Source organism: Borostomias antarcticus (assembly GCF_949987555.1).
Source record: "Borostomias antarcticus genome assembly, chromosome: 15".
In the NCBI taxonomy this organism is placed as follows: domain Eukaryota; kingdom Metazoa; phylum Chordata; class Actinopteri; order Stomiiformes; family Stomiidae; genus Borostomias; species Borostomias antarcticus.
This window is the reverse complement of record NC_140248.1, coordinates 20,902,886-20,920,199: the sequence shown is the minus strand read 5'-3', so window position 1 is coordinate 20,920,199 and position 17,314 is coordinate 20,902,886. Positions and strand designations below refer to the sequence as shown.

Sequence of the window (17,314 nt, the reverse complement as noted above, 5' to 3'; positions counted from 1 at the left end):
CGTTGTTCCACACAGACCACGCCTCCGTTTGTGCGGTCCAATTATTTAAGTGAAGCGTGGCTATGACGCACGTTCTCTCTCTCTCTCTCTCTCTCTCTCTCTCTCTCTCTCTCTCTCTCTCTCTCTCTCTCTCTCTCTTTCTTTCTTTCTCTCTCTCTCTCTCTCTCTCTCACTCTCTCTCTCTCTCTCTCTCTCTCTCTCTTCATTGCACGTGTTCTGTTGGTGTAGCAGTATAAAATATTTAGCCTACTGTAAGTTGGTACCGTGGCTCTGTATTTTATACGTAGCCTACTTCTACTAGAACTTAAAGGAGTAGTAAAGCGAAAATGCATGTTTAGCCCTGTTTTAAGGTTACTTATGATCATATACAATGGTTCAGATGAAAACGTTGACAAAACTAGCACTTTTGAGAAAGTCTGATAATTGCTCTACCACCGTTTTGGTCATACAATGGATGTGGGTGGGCACCTTGAAAAATCGTTCAAAAACATGTTAAACTCTCGATTTCAAAGACAAGAAGCTCACGAGGGGGTAATTGGTGTCCGTTGGTGTTCTGAACTACTTACGCTATTGTTATTGTTTATGTTGCTAGGCTACCTAGTTTGCGGAAGTTTACACACGTATGTGCTGCGACTAAATAGTTCTATGCTAAATATTTAAAAAAGCCTTTCCAGATTAACTAGAATCTTACTTTATGGCGAATTATATGTCAGAACGCCAACTAACACCTCGGTGAGTTTCTTGTCTTTGAAATGGAGAGTTTAACATGTTTTTGAATAATTTTTCACGGAACCCACCCACATCCATTGTATGACCAAAACGGTGGTAGAGCAATTATCAGACTGTCTCAAAAGTGCTAGTTTTGTCAACATTTTTATCTGAACCATAATGATCATAAGTAACCTTAAAACAGGGCTAAACATGCATTTTCCCTTTACTACTCCTTGTTCTTTGTGTTCTGATGTAGCAGTTTTAGCCTACTGTAAGTTGGTAATGTGGCACACTGTATTTTTTCCTAATATATAGGCTAGTTGTTCTTTCTCCTATATCGGCGCACACACACACACACACACACACAGTAAACACAATGGCGAATATTATCTCAAAATTTTATTGGTAGCATTTACTGTGCAACATATTATCTTAATCTCTCCAATAGCTGTCTTTGTATTTGACAAGATCTTATGATGCTGTGTAGAATTGTGCATCTTTGCATCTTTAATAGTTAGATAGTTTTGTCCCTGATTATCATTAACACTAGATAGGGGGGAAAAAAGAGAACATGATTAGGTCTAATTATGGTTGCAAAATCTAATTATGGTTGCATGAATATTCAAAGTTGGAATCTTTCCATGGGAATTAACAGGAATTTATGGGAATTAACGCTAGACCTTTTGGGGTTATTTATACTCACTGTATTTACCTTGTCATATACAGAAATAAATATAAACACTGTTTTGTCATAAGGCATGCGTGCAGACATGTGACAATCTATTTGTGAGGAGAACTTTCATGGATTCTACAGCCCTGCTGTAGTGTGCAGGACGCTAGGAACCTCTGCCAGTGGCGTGTGTGCATTTGTCCGTATGTTAGCAGGATTACGCAAAAACTACCAGACCAATTTTAATGAAACCAGTGGACGGGTGTAGCATGGGCCAACTTAGAAGGCATACAATTTTGGAGTGGATCCGACTCCCGGGGCAGGTCCACGGGTCCTCCAAACATAACCAGACCAACCATTCACCTCCATTCATTTTTTGGACTACTAGCATGAGTCACCTTAGAACGCATACAATTTTGTAGTGGATCCGAATCATGGGCCATTCATGATTGATACGGCTTGATACGACCATATCATGACGTGGGAAGGTCAGAGACAGGGCCGGTCGCTGCTATAAGCAATATAAGCGGTCGCTTAGGGCCACAACCACTAGGGGGGGCCACATCACAGGAGGGAAAAAAATAAATAATAATAATAATAATAATACATATATATATGCCGTTCTTATTTAATATGCAATAAAATGAAAATATCTCATAACAGAATGATTTTATAATAAGCCACATGCAGTTGAATGCAATCCACCTGTGGCCCCTCCCTAACTTCACTCTATCCAAATCTCCCGTTGAATCTGTCTTATAGGCTACTTTAGCTACACCTCCCCTCGTGGAGAACGATGGTGTGGTCCACAGGGAACTCATCATCACTTTAAAAAGCACCAGAGACTCGGCACAAAAGCGCACAGTCACAGGTGCATAGGGGACGTCTCAAATTACACAGAGGGACGATTGGCAGCTTTTACCCTGTCAGAGGACCGACTTGAAGATCTTCGCTACCTAGAAGTTGTGTTCAGTTAAAATGATTTCACTCGTCTCGCAGCGAGATTCACGGGACTGAGAGTCTTGTAAAGTGATGAGTTTCCACGGCGACACCCGGTAGTCCGTGTGGTATTGTATCTCAAACGAGCGTTGTAGACTGATTGTGGTTTGATTTCACAGTCACATGACGCAAAGTGTAACTTCGAGACAGGATCTTTTTGTCAAGTGTGTGCCTGGTGGAACCTTGCGCAATTGATAATTGTTTAAGTAACTTTTTGTATCCTTTCCAAATAAAGCAAGAGCTTTGTTGTTAATTCACTTGTCCATCTCTATGTGTGTACGTGCATGCGTTTAGTTTGGTGGTTGCGCTGGGAGTGTTTTGGGGGGCCACCAAACAAAATATTGCTTAGGGCCACCAAAATCCTAGGGCCGGCCCTGGTCAGAGACACGGGGTTTGGACTGGCATAAAGCTCTCGAGCTAACGAATGCAGCAATACCAAACATGTGCTTGTCTGCACGTGCGCACACATAGAGCCACGAAATGCATTCATGGGCGTAGGTCTGGGCTCTCTGAGCACCATTTGTAGTCTGTGCATGTGATGAAAGAATGCACTACACATAAGATGGAAGAATGCACAGTGCAGGGTTGAAATTCAACTGATTCAACTGATTAAATTGCAAGATCTAGATTTGGGGCAAGCCTGGGTCTCATGTATTATGCAGTTGCCCACCGGTCTCGCCAGATCCATGTATGGCTGGATCCCAGAGGGAGGGGCATATTGGGCTGCTGCCCCCCCGAGGATGATTAGTTTAATCTTGCTTGAGGGTTCGTTGCACCTCAGCAACCCCGTCTGGTTTCGGAATTACAGTCGTGAACTGAGAGAATAAAGGAGTTGTCTCTCCCCTTCGCATCGCTGACCGTCTGGGTCGCATGACGAATCCTCAACAGGTAGTAGGAGGTCATATTGGACACTAGGTCAGGGTAAATTGGATACCAAATTGGGTAAATAGGATAAAATCCTAAAATAAATTCATACATAAAATAAAAAAGTTCCTTGTTAGGCTTTTTTTGGGGGGGGGATTGTGAGCTTAACCTCCGATGGTAAATTAAGTTTCCAGAAATTTACTGAAGTTGTTCCGCACCTTTGCAACCATAGGCCTAATATATATACAGCTTCTTATCTATCAATGGAAGTTACAGTATCAGCTGCAGACTGAAGATGAACTACCATTGAGGACTTTAATGATGTCATTGAGAGTTGGTCCTAATATGACTGTGGTCTGGGAGTGATTACCGTTGCTATCTGATCCTCCCCTTATTAAAATACCTATAGCCTATTTAATTTTTAATAGACCTACTTCAACATGACAGATACAACACAGAGGCAGGATCACAGGACATAACAAAAAACCTCTCTCTCTCTGTTTCTCTCTCTCTCTCTCTCTCTCTCTCTCTCTCATCAAAGTATGTGTAGATGGGCAGTCACAGCATTCCATAACACAATGTTCATCATCACTAGGTAGGCAATTTTAAACCTTTTCAAGTCCATTAGTTGTTCTAGCTCTAAGCACATCTAACTGGCCTTGGTCAGGGACAGACAGGCAGACATGCCAGCAACAGCAAAGACAACACAGAAGGTCAAAGGTTATCACAACAGTGAAAACTACACAACACGTAAAACAAACAATACAGGACAACCTCATAATCATATACTATAAACAACATTTATGAATAAATAAGAAGATATGCATGTCATATCACTGAAGAAATCAATCATTAGATGCATGAATTAAATACAAGTTTATAGGTCCTGATCAAGCAAATGTTTGGAAAGAGCAATCTGATTCATCTAGCTCAAACATGCAATCTACAGGTATTTTGGCAAAAACGACTGAGACAAAAGAAATGGCCCTGCTGGCGTGGTTTCAGCCCCTCGCAAGTAGGGGGCGCATTTCCTCATAGAAGAGGGGATAAGTAGAAGAAAGGAGGAGTGCAGTGCCAGTTCTGGGTCGTCAGGTGTGTCACACACCAGTCGGTGAAGCATGTTGATCTCTGCAGATTTACAAACACACAGTGGCTAGAGCCTTTCAGCCCAGAACATATTAGTCCTACACCCAGCTAAAAGACTAGACAGTCCAAGGCTCTCTCAGCTGGTCATGTTGGGCATGGGTCCAGCTCTTCATATGAGTTCAATCCATGAGAAGGCAAGTAGACAGGCAGATACATTATTTGGCAAACACACGCTGACAAGATAAGAAGATGAGAGAGTTTTAGTGCACTGTGTCTGTGCATTCATCCACACGAACATTGACACTCAGACTCAAGCGCACACATGCGCACACATACAAAAACATGCATGCACACATGCATGCACACACACAAACACACACACAAACACACAAACACACACACACACAAACACACACACACACACACACTAGCGCAGACTTCAGTCTCCCAATTGTCTCTCTCCTGTCATCTTTCCTACATCACATTTTCAAAGAGCTGCATGGATCTCATCATGGTTTCATCCTGAGAAGAGGAGAACAGGACAGTCACAATGTTGTAGTTAAAAGTGATTCACCACAAGATGTCAGTGTTGCAAGCCACAGAATGACACACGCATATATCTGTGCTTTCATATACTATGAGTTTATGTTTGGTTTCTATACTCTCTCTAAAGAAACATACCTCCTGGCATGCTACAACAAACTCCTCTAAAGTCACGACGCCATCTTTGTTTTTATCCATTTTCTGCAGGGAGATAAAACATAACAGCAAGATGCATTACTTTATCAAGATTTCCTCCCATGCTGTAAACAATGTGTGGCCCATATGTATGCGGACTGGGTTACACTGCTGTGTCAGAAATTAATTAGTTTTCACATCCTAAACAATTCCTATCTAGAACCGTAAAAAAATAAAAGGATTACTTCATTTGGCAGGTTAAATGTACAGTTTTAACCATAGATTTCAGGCTTGAAAAAGTCTTCACCAGCACATTTGAGTTGTAATCCCTGTGCAGGTGCACCTCATTATTCATGATGGTGAGTGAATTCACCTGGAAGAATGCATCCACATGCTGTTTAGGGACATCGCCCTTGAGGGCAGGGTAGGTGTATTTGCCCATCATGTCGTAAATGGCCCTCACAATCTCAGTCATCTCCTGAAACACACAAATGCTAATATGTTAGATACATAAACTAATACTACTGAGTAAATATGCATTTGAACACGTTGGTTGGTAAACCAACAAGTTAATTTACAACCCTGACTGTTATGACCTGTGCCCTTCTGTGCTGTCTGCATAGGCAAGCTGTTTTCCCTTTATGAAACGGGTAATTGAAAGGCTGAATACTATTGTGGTACTGAATTCTGTTCACACGGTATAGATTTTATATAGCATGTGTTTTTACCTAGAGACACATCAATGAAAAATGTAAGCACTTAACTAAAGAAATAATAATTTTAGCTTCTAAAGTTAATTTTTTAGGTGGTTTCCTCAAAATGTTTGAGTTGCGAGGATATCGTGTCTTAGTGTAGATGTGCTAGACACAGACCTCCCTGTTGATGTAACCATCTCTGTTGATGTCGTAGAGATGAAAAGTCCACTCCAGTTTCTGCCTCAATGTTCCTCGCAGCAGCGTGGACAGACCCATCACAAAGTCCTGAGAGAGAAACACAACAAAACATCATTTTATGTTAAATTTGAATTATAATCATTCATCTAATAATTCCACTGATTGTTTGATCGTTTTATAATGTTTATTTTATACCTCAAATTTAATCGAGCCATTGTTTGTAGTGTCAAAGGCGTTGAACAGGTAATGTGCGTAGGTACTGGCATCTGAAACACAACAGAACACAGAGGCCTGAGGCATGCTGGTCCCATGCAGAGAGCATCAGATGAGGGGGAGGAGGACCAGGCACCGTACCTCCATGGGGGAAGAACTGTGCGTAGATGTGTTTAAACGTATCCTCATTCACAACCCCACTTGGACACTCCTGTGGAAAATAAAAGGATGTTTACTCACTCTCTCTCTCTCTCTCTCTCTCTCTCTCTCTCTCTCTCTCTCTCTCTCTCTCTCTCACTCTCTCTCTCTCTCTTTGTGTGTGTAGATGTGTGTGTGTGTGTCCATTTCGACCAAAAAGTACCTACTCTATTCTACTTTACTTGCTTTTTTGGGCTTTCCACCTCACAAAAGGCGTGTAGAGGTGAGGAGAAGCGGACTTGCTCTGTCGGTTGTAACAAGGTCAAGTAAACACTGCAGACAGCTGATTGGTCAGAGAGAATTGCCTCTCGCTGAGTACTAGCCTGCTTCAGTGAAAGTCAAGGCGCCAAGCCTCCCGAAATAAGCTCCTCATCCTTGTATGTCTATACATGGGAAAACATATTTATTTCCAGTGGATATCTTAGTTAATACAAGATTTATCTAGGAAAAGCAGTTTTGTGTTCATATATGTGGTATTTATTGCATTTGGGAGACTCCCGGGACCACACTAAGCATGGTGCCATGCCACACTGGCATAAAGGTACACATTTGCGTCATAGAAAACAGTATTTTTCCAAAGAATATCTTAGTTTATACAAGATTAATTGATATAGGAAAGCAGTTTTGTGTTTGTGTTTATATGTGTGATATTTATTCCCTTTTGCGATCTTGAGTACACGAGGAAGGGAAACCCCGCATAGCGTTGCTGCAGTGTGATGACCAGTTATATTTAGGGGGAGAGGATTTTGCGGTGGAAAGCACAGTGACAAAAGTACAGCAAGTAAAGTCGAATGAATTTGAGTCAAGTTGACCTGGTACCATACAATGGAAATAGGGTTTCAGAACCCATTAAATTTTGGAGCGGATCTGAATCACGGGGCGGGTTCACGGGGCGGGTCCACGAGTCGTCGAAACACGGCTGGGCCGGCTATTCACCTCCATTCATTTTTTGGACTTAGCTCAGGAGTGAAATATCTTGACATGGGACTGTCACACAGACACAGGATTTGGACTGGCAAAAAGCGCTTGCGCCAATGAAGGCAGCGATACCAAACATGTCCTTCTCGCACACGTGTGCATGCACAGAGCCATTAGATGTATTCATGGGCAGAGGTCTGTGCTCTCTGAGTACTAGAACTCTGAGTTCTAGTTTTAGGAATGTTTTAATGACTCTCAAGAATCTGTTAATGTACATTTTGTATTCTCCTTTGGCATTATAGTATTATTGTATTACAGCACGTAAATGTTGCTATGGTGTATGACAGGCTTGCTCTAACTGCAGTCCTATACGGTGTTATTAGTAGTATTTGAGGTGAAGGCACAATGTGAAACACACACACAAACACACACACACACACACACACACACACACACACACACACACGCACGTATACAGTACATCTGAGCCAGAAATGAAAGAAACAGGAGATGAAACGTGAACACTGGTTAAGAGTAGAGGCAACAGAGCAATTTGAATAGGGTCATGGCATACACTGATGGAGACAACATAGGACAGGGTGCAGGACAGGACCCAGCCATGTCCTATCCTATCGTCTCCATCAGGGTATGACCCCACGACCCTAGTCAAATTCCCAGTATGAGTCGTATACATGGCGAATAAACTCATCTTGAATCTTGAGTAGAGGCAACAGAGGAAGGTGGGTGGTAGAGGGAGCGAACTGAGAAAGTAGGACAAAAAGATGAAGGACGATAGGGAAATGATGAATAGATCCGGCGAAGAGTTTGGAAAGATGGAGGGTGTGATAAAAGACAAGGAGAGACACATACGTTCTTGAAGCCACGGTACAGAATCTGCAGCTCTTGTTTGGTGAAGTTTGTCTGAGCCTCCAGCTGCTCCAGGCCCTCTGGCCTGTGACACACCATAGTCATCTCCAGCTCATCATCCACCTTATCTACAGACAGGGAGGGGGGGAGAGATAGAGATAGAGAGAGAGGGAGAGAGAGAGAGAGGGAGGAAGAGAGGGAGGGAGGGAGGGAGGGAGGGAGGGAGAGAGAGAGAGGGAGAGAGAGAGAGAGAGAGAGAGAGAGAGAGAGACATTTAAATCTACAGAATAATAAGATGACACTATAATGGCACAAGCTAAAAAACGATGGCAGCCTGTAACCAAATGAAATGCTGGAAGTATTATAAGTATTTCATTCTATTTAATTCATGTCATGCCAAATAAACTTCAAATGAGTGTTAAAAGTTGATATAGTGTGCTGGAAACCTCTAGAAAAGATTCCCAGAGCAAAGCGAAGGCAGCAGAGGATGAGCTGCGATTGAAAGGGGATGAGAGACAGTAGAGAGGAGGAGGATGAAGGAAGAAGAGTTCAGATGGATGACAAATACAATTTCTCCTCAAGGGATTGAGAGGTTTTATGGATGGCAACTTTGTGCTAAGCATCTGGTGCCAGAGAGATGGATCATGGGTAATGATGTGATGAACTGACTTCCTCGCTTGGTTTATGTTTTAGACTTAGACAGCCTCCAGCCACTGCATAATACTCTCAGACTAGCTTACAGAGACAACAGGCCAACACACAGCTGAGCTCAGAAGACACACACACACACACGCGCGTCCAGCTGTAGCTGTCCGCTCCACTGTGAGAGAGTGAAAGGGAATTAAAATGAGGCAGGGGAGACTACTGCAAAGCACAGTGGAGGACACAGTAATTCATTCACAGAGGGGAGCCTGAGGGACCCTCATCTTTCAGAATCAACTTTTATGCATCTGAAGAAACATTGCTACTGCTGTATCTGTTACTCTTTTGGAAAAGCGCCTCTGCTCACCTCTGAATCACGAGAGGGACATTTTTGTCTTCTGCAAAAGAATAACAGATAGTAGCTTTATTCTTCAGATGCATACCATTATATTTAATAAAACCTTTGCAAAGGTGGACGTTTTACATGTGTGACTACAAAGTTTCTCATGCAAGTGAGAGATTTAAGTCTGTCCTGTATGTGTGTGTATTGTAGAGGCTGAGAGGCAACTCATTACTCATTTGTTTTGTAGAACAGTCCATTTACAAAATGCATTAGACCGAAGCACTTTCATTGTTCTCAGACTCCCACCTAAGTCCAGTGGTTCCAAGCCCAACAAAGGCTTGTTCACTAACAGGACTAGTTAAACATTGTGGTAGTCTCCCACAGAATGGTAATCATTAAATTATAATCATATAGCAATTGATATAGCCTTAATTAGCACCAACGTGAACTTGACATCACAGATGATCACTGCACCTGCCTGGGTTTCCTCCTCTGTGTCTAAACAGTATCTCATATGGGTAAATGGTAAATGTACTGCACTTATATAGCACTTTTCCACCTTAGAGGCACTCAAAGCGCTTTACAATGGCCTCTCATCCACCCATTCACACACACATTCACACACCAATGGCGGTAGCTGCCATGCAAGGCGCTAACCTGCTCATTGGGAGCAATTTGGGGTTAGGTGTCTTGCTCAAGGACACTTCGACATGTGAACAGTCGGAGCTGGGACTCGAACCACTGACCCTTCGATCATTGAACAACCCGCTCTACCAACTGAGCTACAGTCGCCCCGGGTGCAAGTGCAAAACCCACCTACACCTCAAGTGTGCCTTGAGGTGAATCATTGAGTTTACTGTTGCTCCTGCTGCTTACCATTGTTAATTGCTTCCTTTACGGTGGCTAATCGACGCACAATCATCCTGAAACCCCTCGCTGAGCAGATATGACCATGTCTGTCTGCTAAATCCCTAACAGTTCAATTCCAAGTAAAACGAGTCATCCTCAACATGATCATTAATCTCTCCCTAGTGCCTCTCTCTCTCCCTCCTATCTTCTATCCAGGTCCAGTGGATGCCCCACTGTCACCAGCAGACCACCCTGAGTCCGATAGATACCCCTGTGTCTGCTGCAGATGTCGTAACAAATTAGTTAACACACACACACGTACACACAGACATACAACAGTCCACTTCCGGCTTTAGGCCTGGGCCCAGTACCCCCTACCCCTCACCCTAACCCGGGTCCGTATCCTTTTCCTACCCCGATCCTACCCCTGACCCTGCCTCTATCTGGGCCCAGGCACATTTATGCACACACAGACTTACACCAATGTTTGCCATGTCTCTCCTATGATGTTATTAGCCTCTCTTACTCTGGAAATGTAATTTAATGTTATTTATTGCTCTATAAATGTTCTTAGCCGGTAGACAAACATACTCCAGGAGCTTGCTCGATCGCCTCGTTGAGAGGGGTCAGGGAAGAATTTTTACAGCTCACTTATCTGGCCCCCGGGTGATTACTGTTTTTTTTGCTTCCCTCTGGAATATGTAGGGGTGGGATGTCTGCCCACCTCCCTTGTTCTCTGTAAAGCGCATTGTGTTGCCTCTGGGTATGAAATGCGCTATATAAATAAAGCTTTGATTGATTGATTGATTGATTGATTAATGTAATCTGTACGTTTCAAGCGTCCGTGCTCTTACTATCAGGAGACATGGTTTGATTCAGGCCCATGATCAAATCTCACGAGATGCACAGTCTGCTGATGTAAGATTTACGTTTACATGAGCTAATTTGGGTTGAGGTGATGAGATAGGGAAGAGTACTATACTCATGCCTCTCCCCAGAGATCCTTACCAAGGACACGCTCACCATACTCACTTTAACAGATAGATCTGCATTTCTTCTATTTCAGTCTCAGTTCATCTGCTGGGAAATCTGAACTTTTTTTCTTTTTTTTACCGAGGCATATGTTCCCTTTCTCTTGGTTTTATTTTGATTCACATCAATGCACCTCTTCACCTCATGCTGCTGTTTGCTTTTATCCATTGAAGCCCTCCAATCTCTCCCTCCATCTCTCTATAAACCCTGGCAGTGGTAGCAACCTATTCCCTCATGATCTCAAGCTCATCTTCATGTTGTTATATTGCCCCCAAGAAACTCCTGTAGAAACCCTGTTATCACACCGGGTCCAGCATGATGGTGAGGGATAGCCTCGTTCTGGGTCTAACCTGGATACGCAACCTGAATGCTGCACTGATCCCAGATAGCAGGCGGATCTGGGCCATATACAGGCCAGATCTGGCCCTTGTGGCTTAGTTCCGGCCCATATATGGCCCAGAATCATTACACATCCGCTTGCTATCTGGGATACTACTTACCAAAATCAAACAAATACAGTAACGTGAATTGTAGGCTAAATAAAATCAACTACTGATAAGCTAAGAAATGTTGATTACTGCAAATACACATAGTCTCAACTCGAGGGAAAATTATGAGAAGCTGCTATCGATATTACTTAAAACAAGGCCTGTTTAATTAAAGACAATAATTTTCATGACTGCAGTAAATTTCATGCAGGCAATCTAATATAAAAGCTACTGTAGGAGAGGTATATAATCGATCAAACCCTTCACTCATCTGGACCAGTTGCTTAATCAATACACAGACGGATGAGCTAATCAGATACATGTGCCAGAGGACGTTTACACTAACACTCTGAAAAAAGGTTCCTTATGCAGCAGAGCCTTTTTCAGGCTGGTAGGATTCCATATAGAACTTCATATAGAACTCTTTCCAGGTCAGAGAGAACTCAAACAGCACCTTAAGCAGCTGAAAATAGTTCTCTTTGGGATATAACCGAGGGTTTTCAGGAGGTTCTTCTGCGGTTACAAATCCATTTCTATATTGCACCGCTTTTTGAGTGTAGAGAAAAAAAAATGACAATGATATCTCTACTAAATGAATATTCATCAGCACCTGTTGTGTGAAGGAGGGGTGATGGAGTGCTAAGCGAAAGGACCTGACGTTCTGTCATCTCTCTGGATGTCAGGAAGTGACTGTCACCATGTTGTCCAAACACGGCCATCAGGAAGTGACTGCCATCATGCTGTCCAATCACGGCCATCTCAGCCCTCTGGGAAGCAGGATCTAAAGCCATTGTTAATTACAGCTGGAGATTTAATCAAGAGGATCAATCCTCACTAATGACTGATAGATGATGTATGCAAGAATAATCGCCCCACGACTATCAGCATAATTTGATTCAGAGGCTGACTTTTATAATGCGCATGATATGCTGCTCTGGTATAAGAAGACCAGAACACTGTGTTCTAAATAACAGCTCATCCATCATTCGAAATCCCATGTGGTAATATACACAGGGAACCACACCAAGACTAACGAGAGCTGCCCGGCCCAGCCCCTAACTAACCTGATTGTGCTGAAGAGCAACCCAGAAAAAAAGGTAGGTCCAGAACAGAAGCTACAGAACACGTCTTCTCCCAATGAGCAGGTTAGCGCCTTGCATGGCAGCTACCGCCATTAGTGTGTGAATGTGTGTGTGAATGGATGAATGAGAGGCCATTGTTAAGCGCTTTGAGTGCCGCTAAGGTGGAAAAGCGCTATATAAGTGCAGTCCATTTACCATTTACCATTCTCTGCGCACGACAACGGCGTGCAACAATGGCGTGTAGCGTGCGTACACAGCTATGGGATACGTGGGTCTGGTAGCACGCTTCATGTGATATCGTGGGGTCACTGTTCCCCTGGGGGGGTGTCTGCTCCACGCTTCATCATCCATCCAATGGCCTGACTGTTCATCTTCTCCTCCTGTGCCCCCACAACCCAGTCTCCATGGCAACTGAGCTTGTAAGCATGCGCACAGGAAGAGGTTTGATACTATGTGAGCGGACTGTTAATGCACACATGTTCATGTTCAAACGTGCGCACGCACACACACACACACACGCGTACGCGCACACACACATACTGTACACAAACACATACTGATCCCTGTCTGTTTTCAAGGGCGTCTTTATCTGTGAATGTGACATAACCCTTCAACCATGACCAAAACAGGACAGCTCACAGGGGAGACAACACAGATTTGGGCAGCAGAAGATGCTCTCTGTCTCTGTCTCTGTTTGTCTGCTTCACTCTCATTTCTTCTTCCTTTCTGTCCACACTTGTTACTTGAACCATTCAGCCACATCCCATTTTTTTCTGTCCATCTCTCTCTCTCAGTAGAGATACCATATGTGATTGTGTCTCTCGTCATGAATTTGTCTGTCTTGTTCTGTCTCTGTCTTTCTTGTTCGGTCTCTATGGCTTGGGTAACAGGAAAGGCTGAGAAAATATGTATAACAGGTGGAATGGAGTCCAGAATGGACTGATAGTGTTTATAACATGTATGACCCATGTTATAATGTTACAGCAGAGACAGCCATGTGCTCTGGTTTTTGTCGTCTGCTCATGGTAAATGGCCATTTACCCATTAGTTCATGGGAGTTATCATTTCAATGTCCCATCAAGTCAATCGTCTGCTCCGAGTCTCTAAGATTTCTCCATCTCTCCCTGTTTTTGTCTACCCCCCCCCCACCCCTCGTTGTTGACCTACCTCTGGATGGTCTCCTCTGCTTGGTTTGCATGGTCAATGTGCCCACAACTGCGCCCATGTTGTCGCCGTGGAAACCAGCCTGTTCAAACAACCGACTGAGGAGTCCTCTTCACTCTATTCTTACACTCTTTCTCCCCGTCTCTCCTCTTCCCTCTACCTGTCTGAACAGGGTTTGTGCTTCTCTCCTCTTCTCTTTCGATGACTCTCGCTGCAGAGGTGCCTCTGTTCCCCCACCGTTGTTTCTCTCGGCTCTGAGAGTGATTGAAAAATAGCTCAACCCCCCCCCACCCCCCACCCCTCGAAACGCACACAAGCTGCTACTGCTCCTTCACAGTGCCCCTCCCACCTCTCACTGCTTCACTCCTCTGTCATCCCCTCTCTTTGCCTCGCTTAACTCCCTGCGTCCCTCCCTCCCTCCCTCCCTTCCCCTCTCTCTCCCCTCTCTCTCCCTCTCTCTCTCTCCCCCTCTCTCTATCTCTCTCTCTCCATTCCTCGTTGTTATGCAGTGCCAGTAATTGTTGCTCACACCCCCAGACTGGTGAATGGAGGCAGATGGAGGGAGCATGCAAGGCGCCCTGCTCTCTGCGTTCGAACATGTATCTGTTTCCCCTATGAGATCATCACATGAGCTCTGTCATTGAGGTCAGGTCAGTCTGCAGGACTGTATGCAGCAACGCCCCCGCCTTCCCTCGCCCTCCCTCGCCCTCTCCTCTACCCCCCCCCCCCCCCACTCCGCCTTTCCACCTCTCTAATGAGTTGTATAAATAGCTGCTTGTTTTTCTTCATCTGCTTGCTTGTCTGATGGCTGCCTTCATTACCGGGAAGGTTGAGATGACCCTACCAATGTGGAGGGCTATTCCTAACATCAGAACGTAGCTTCTCTATATCCATATAAAGGTAAAAAGTAAGACAAACACATTTTCTGTGGCTGCGAAACTTTATTGCCCCATTTATGAGAGATGTCTTGCTCCAGGGACCAGCGATGCCTATACTGACAGACAACATAATAACATGATCTGAGGGCATCACAGGCTAATACATAGATTACATATCTGTAGATATTATACTTTTTAATCTGTGTTAATTTTATTATAATTATCATACTTCCCCCGTATTGCTACCTTGTCGTGGTGGGAAGGCTTGTGTGCCTCCGTGACCAAGAAGACTATACCGGTGGGGGGTCACCCCCCAGCAGGCTCAACCAAGCTGGGCAGGTTTCAGGGTAGAGGCCAGAGAAAAAGCAACACCTGACCCTCCAGTTTGGGGGTTGGGCGTGGGGACTCAACCCCGGAAAAAGACAACCTTACAGAAACTAAGATAAATTCTACAGTTGCCATGGGCCCTGTAATAGACTCGAGCAAAAGCTCTGACAGTATGACCACTCCTAGTCAAATCCCTCTGGAAGCTAGGAATGTGACAGAGAGCCTACTTGGGCCCAAAACAAAGGTCCGCCTTGGAACATGGAACATACGCCACCATGTATGAGACGTGCAAACTAGCCCAGGTCACCAGCGAGATGAAAAGGTACAGGCTGGATATTTTGGGAATCTGTGAATGTCAGTGGACTGGTTTTGGGCCACCAAACAACCAGTGAAGGATCGGTTGTCCTCTATTCAGGGCATGAAAACAAGCACATACATGGCGTGGCTCTCATAGTAGTAGAAGTTGTGAGTGACAGAATGATCAGGGCTCACTTCAATTCCAAACATTGCAAATTGACCACCATACAATGTGTTATTGCAAACTGACCATCATACAAGGCTGGACCCGATAATGACAACTGTGACAGAGCTATAGGGAGACATGGCTGTGGTGTGCGGAACAACAATGGTGAGTGCCTTGTTGACGTCTTCCTTGAAAACAACTGCGTATTTGATGGTACCATCTTCCCACACAAGACCATACACAAACTCACTTGGAGGTCTTACAACTAACCAGACTGATCACATCCTAATCAATGGGAAGTGCCGCAGGTCCCTCCAAGATGTTAGAGTTTGCCGTGGTGCCGATGCCAACAGTGACCACTACCTGGTGACAGCTAACATCAAGCTGAAGTTCAGGAAAGTTAAACAACAGGGTCAACGAAAGAGGCAACTCGACATCAGCAAACTGAAATGTCAGATCACTAACAAAGAGTTTGTTTTGGAGCTGAGAAAGCGCTTTGGTGCTCTTGGCGCCCCGGCTGACTCAACTAATGAGGACCCCGACAGAGAAAAGAAGAACAAGACGTGGCTGACACCTGGCACTTGGCAGAAAATAGAACAAAGAAAACAACTTTCACTTTTGAAAACGACGGATTGAAATGGTGGAAATTTTGGAGGACAGGCTGTGCGAGTTGATGATGAACTTCAGACAACTATATGATGTCACTTCACCCTGGCACAGAGATAAACAAATGGTGGAGAACATTTGGTTCTCACAAACATATGACACCAGGTGCAGCTGTGGCTCAGGAGGTAGAGTGGGTCGTCCAATGATCGTAGGGTCAGTGGTTCGAATCCCGGCTTCTCCTGTCTCATGTCAAAGTGTCCTTGGGCAAGACACTGAACCCCTAATTGCTCCCAGTGAGCAGGCTAGCACCGTGCATGGGAGCTCCCGTCATTGTGTGTGTATGTGTGTGTGAATGGGTGAATGAGAGGCTTTGGATAAAAGTGTTATATAAGTGCAGTCCATTTACCACTGCAGTGCCCTCTAGTGGATGTATTTAACGTATACTTAAGCCAACGTAAAGGACACATGGAAGTATGTGTGCAGTGTCTGTTATAACGTTTGAAATGGACAGCTGGAAGTCCAAACTCTATCATGAAAACTACTTTTTTCGTGAAGAGTCTGGCTTTCAGGCTACCACAAAATGGTATCCAGTTTGTGTTTGATTGTTTACTTGAAACATTATTCAAAAAGGGTATATATTTGAGGGAGGGTTGGCTCGGTCAAACACATTGGACGTGACCACAGGGGTGCAAGTTTAGACAGCAAATTTAGATATTTAGATGGCTACTGTTCATTCTAGCTAGCGTTCTTACTAGGTAGCTAACTAGCTAGCTACTTTCTTACTACCTTTCTTACTAACTACTAACTAGCATTCTTACTAGCTTTATTACTAGCTAGCTAGCTTTCTTATTAGAAAACTACTATTGTTATTAGCGAACTAGTACTATTCTTACTAGCTAGCTACCTTTTTTACTAGCACCGCACCCAAGCACCATCCACGTGACACAGCGGTCATGAGTCAGCTAGCTAGCTTCCAGCTATAGTAACCCGCTACGTAGACACAGGGATCAGGCTGATTTAGGTTGGACCCAGAAGTGAGCAGCTGGGACGCGCTGAGTGGGCGCCTTCCACATATCGCAATACCCCTCCGCGGGCCTGTCTGTCAGTCCTCTTTTCAACAGAAGGAAGGCTGGAGGGTTTGTCTGTCCTCTCTTAAGCAGAAGGAAGACTGGAGGGTTTGTCTGTCTGCCCTCCCATACTGCACATACTAAGTTCTGTTCTGCAGTGTCCAGGCCACCAAATATATAATGATTCTTGTTGGTGGAGAGATATGTCTGTATGTATGTGTGTGTGTGTGTGTGTGTGTGTGTGTGTGTGTGTGTGTGTGTGTGTGTGTGTGCGTG

The 17,314-nt window shown here is 44.2% G+C and overlaps 1 protein-coding gene across 3 annotated transcripts in view; it reads right to left on the bottom strand.

Moving 5' to 3' along the window:
- Nucleotides 1-4,804: 4,804 nt before the first annotated feature.
- The window catches only part of kcnip1b (Kv channel interacting protein 1 b), a gene marked incomplete at both ends in the record, with an annotated part of 24,858 nt that continues 12,348 nt past the window's right edge, over nucleotides 4,805-17,314 (bottom strand). For 2 of the 3 annotated variants that reach the window (XM_084450107.1, XM_084450108.1), the window contains 7 exons: nucleotides 4,805-4,852; nucleotides 5,012-5,074; nucleotides 5,382-5,486; nucleotides 5,881-5,988; nucleotides 6,097-6,167; nucleotides 6,256-6,325; nucleotides 8,101-8,225. In XM_084450107.1, the coding sequence (XP_084306233.1) occupies nucleotides 4,805-4,852; nucleotides 5,012-5,074; nucleotides 5,382-5,486; nucleotides 5,881-5,988; nucleotides 6,097-6,167; nucleotides 6,256-6,325; nucleotides 8,101-8,225 (590 nt within the window). Of the gene's footprint in view, nucleotides 4,853-5,011; nucleotides 5,075-5,381; nucleotides 5,487-5,880; nucleotides 5,989-6,096; nucleotides 6,168-6,255; nucleotides 6,326-8,100; nucleotides 8,226-13,700; nucleotides 13,774-17,314 lie in introns of those variants that run through there. The other variant, XM_084450109.1, reaches the window with a different exon arrangement.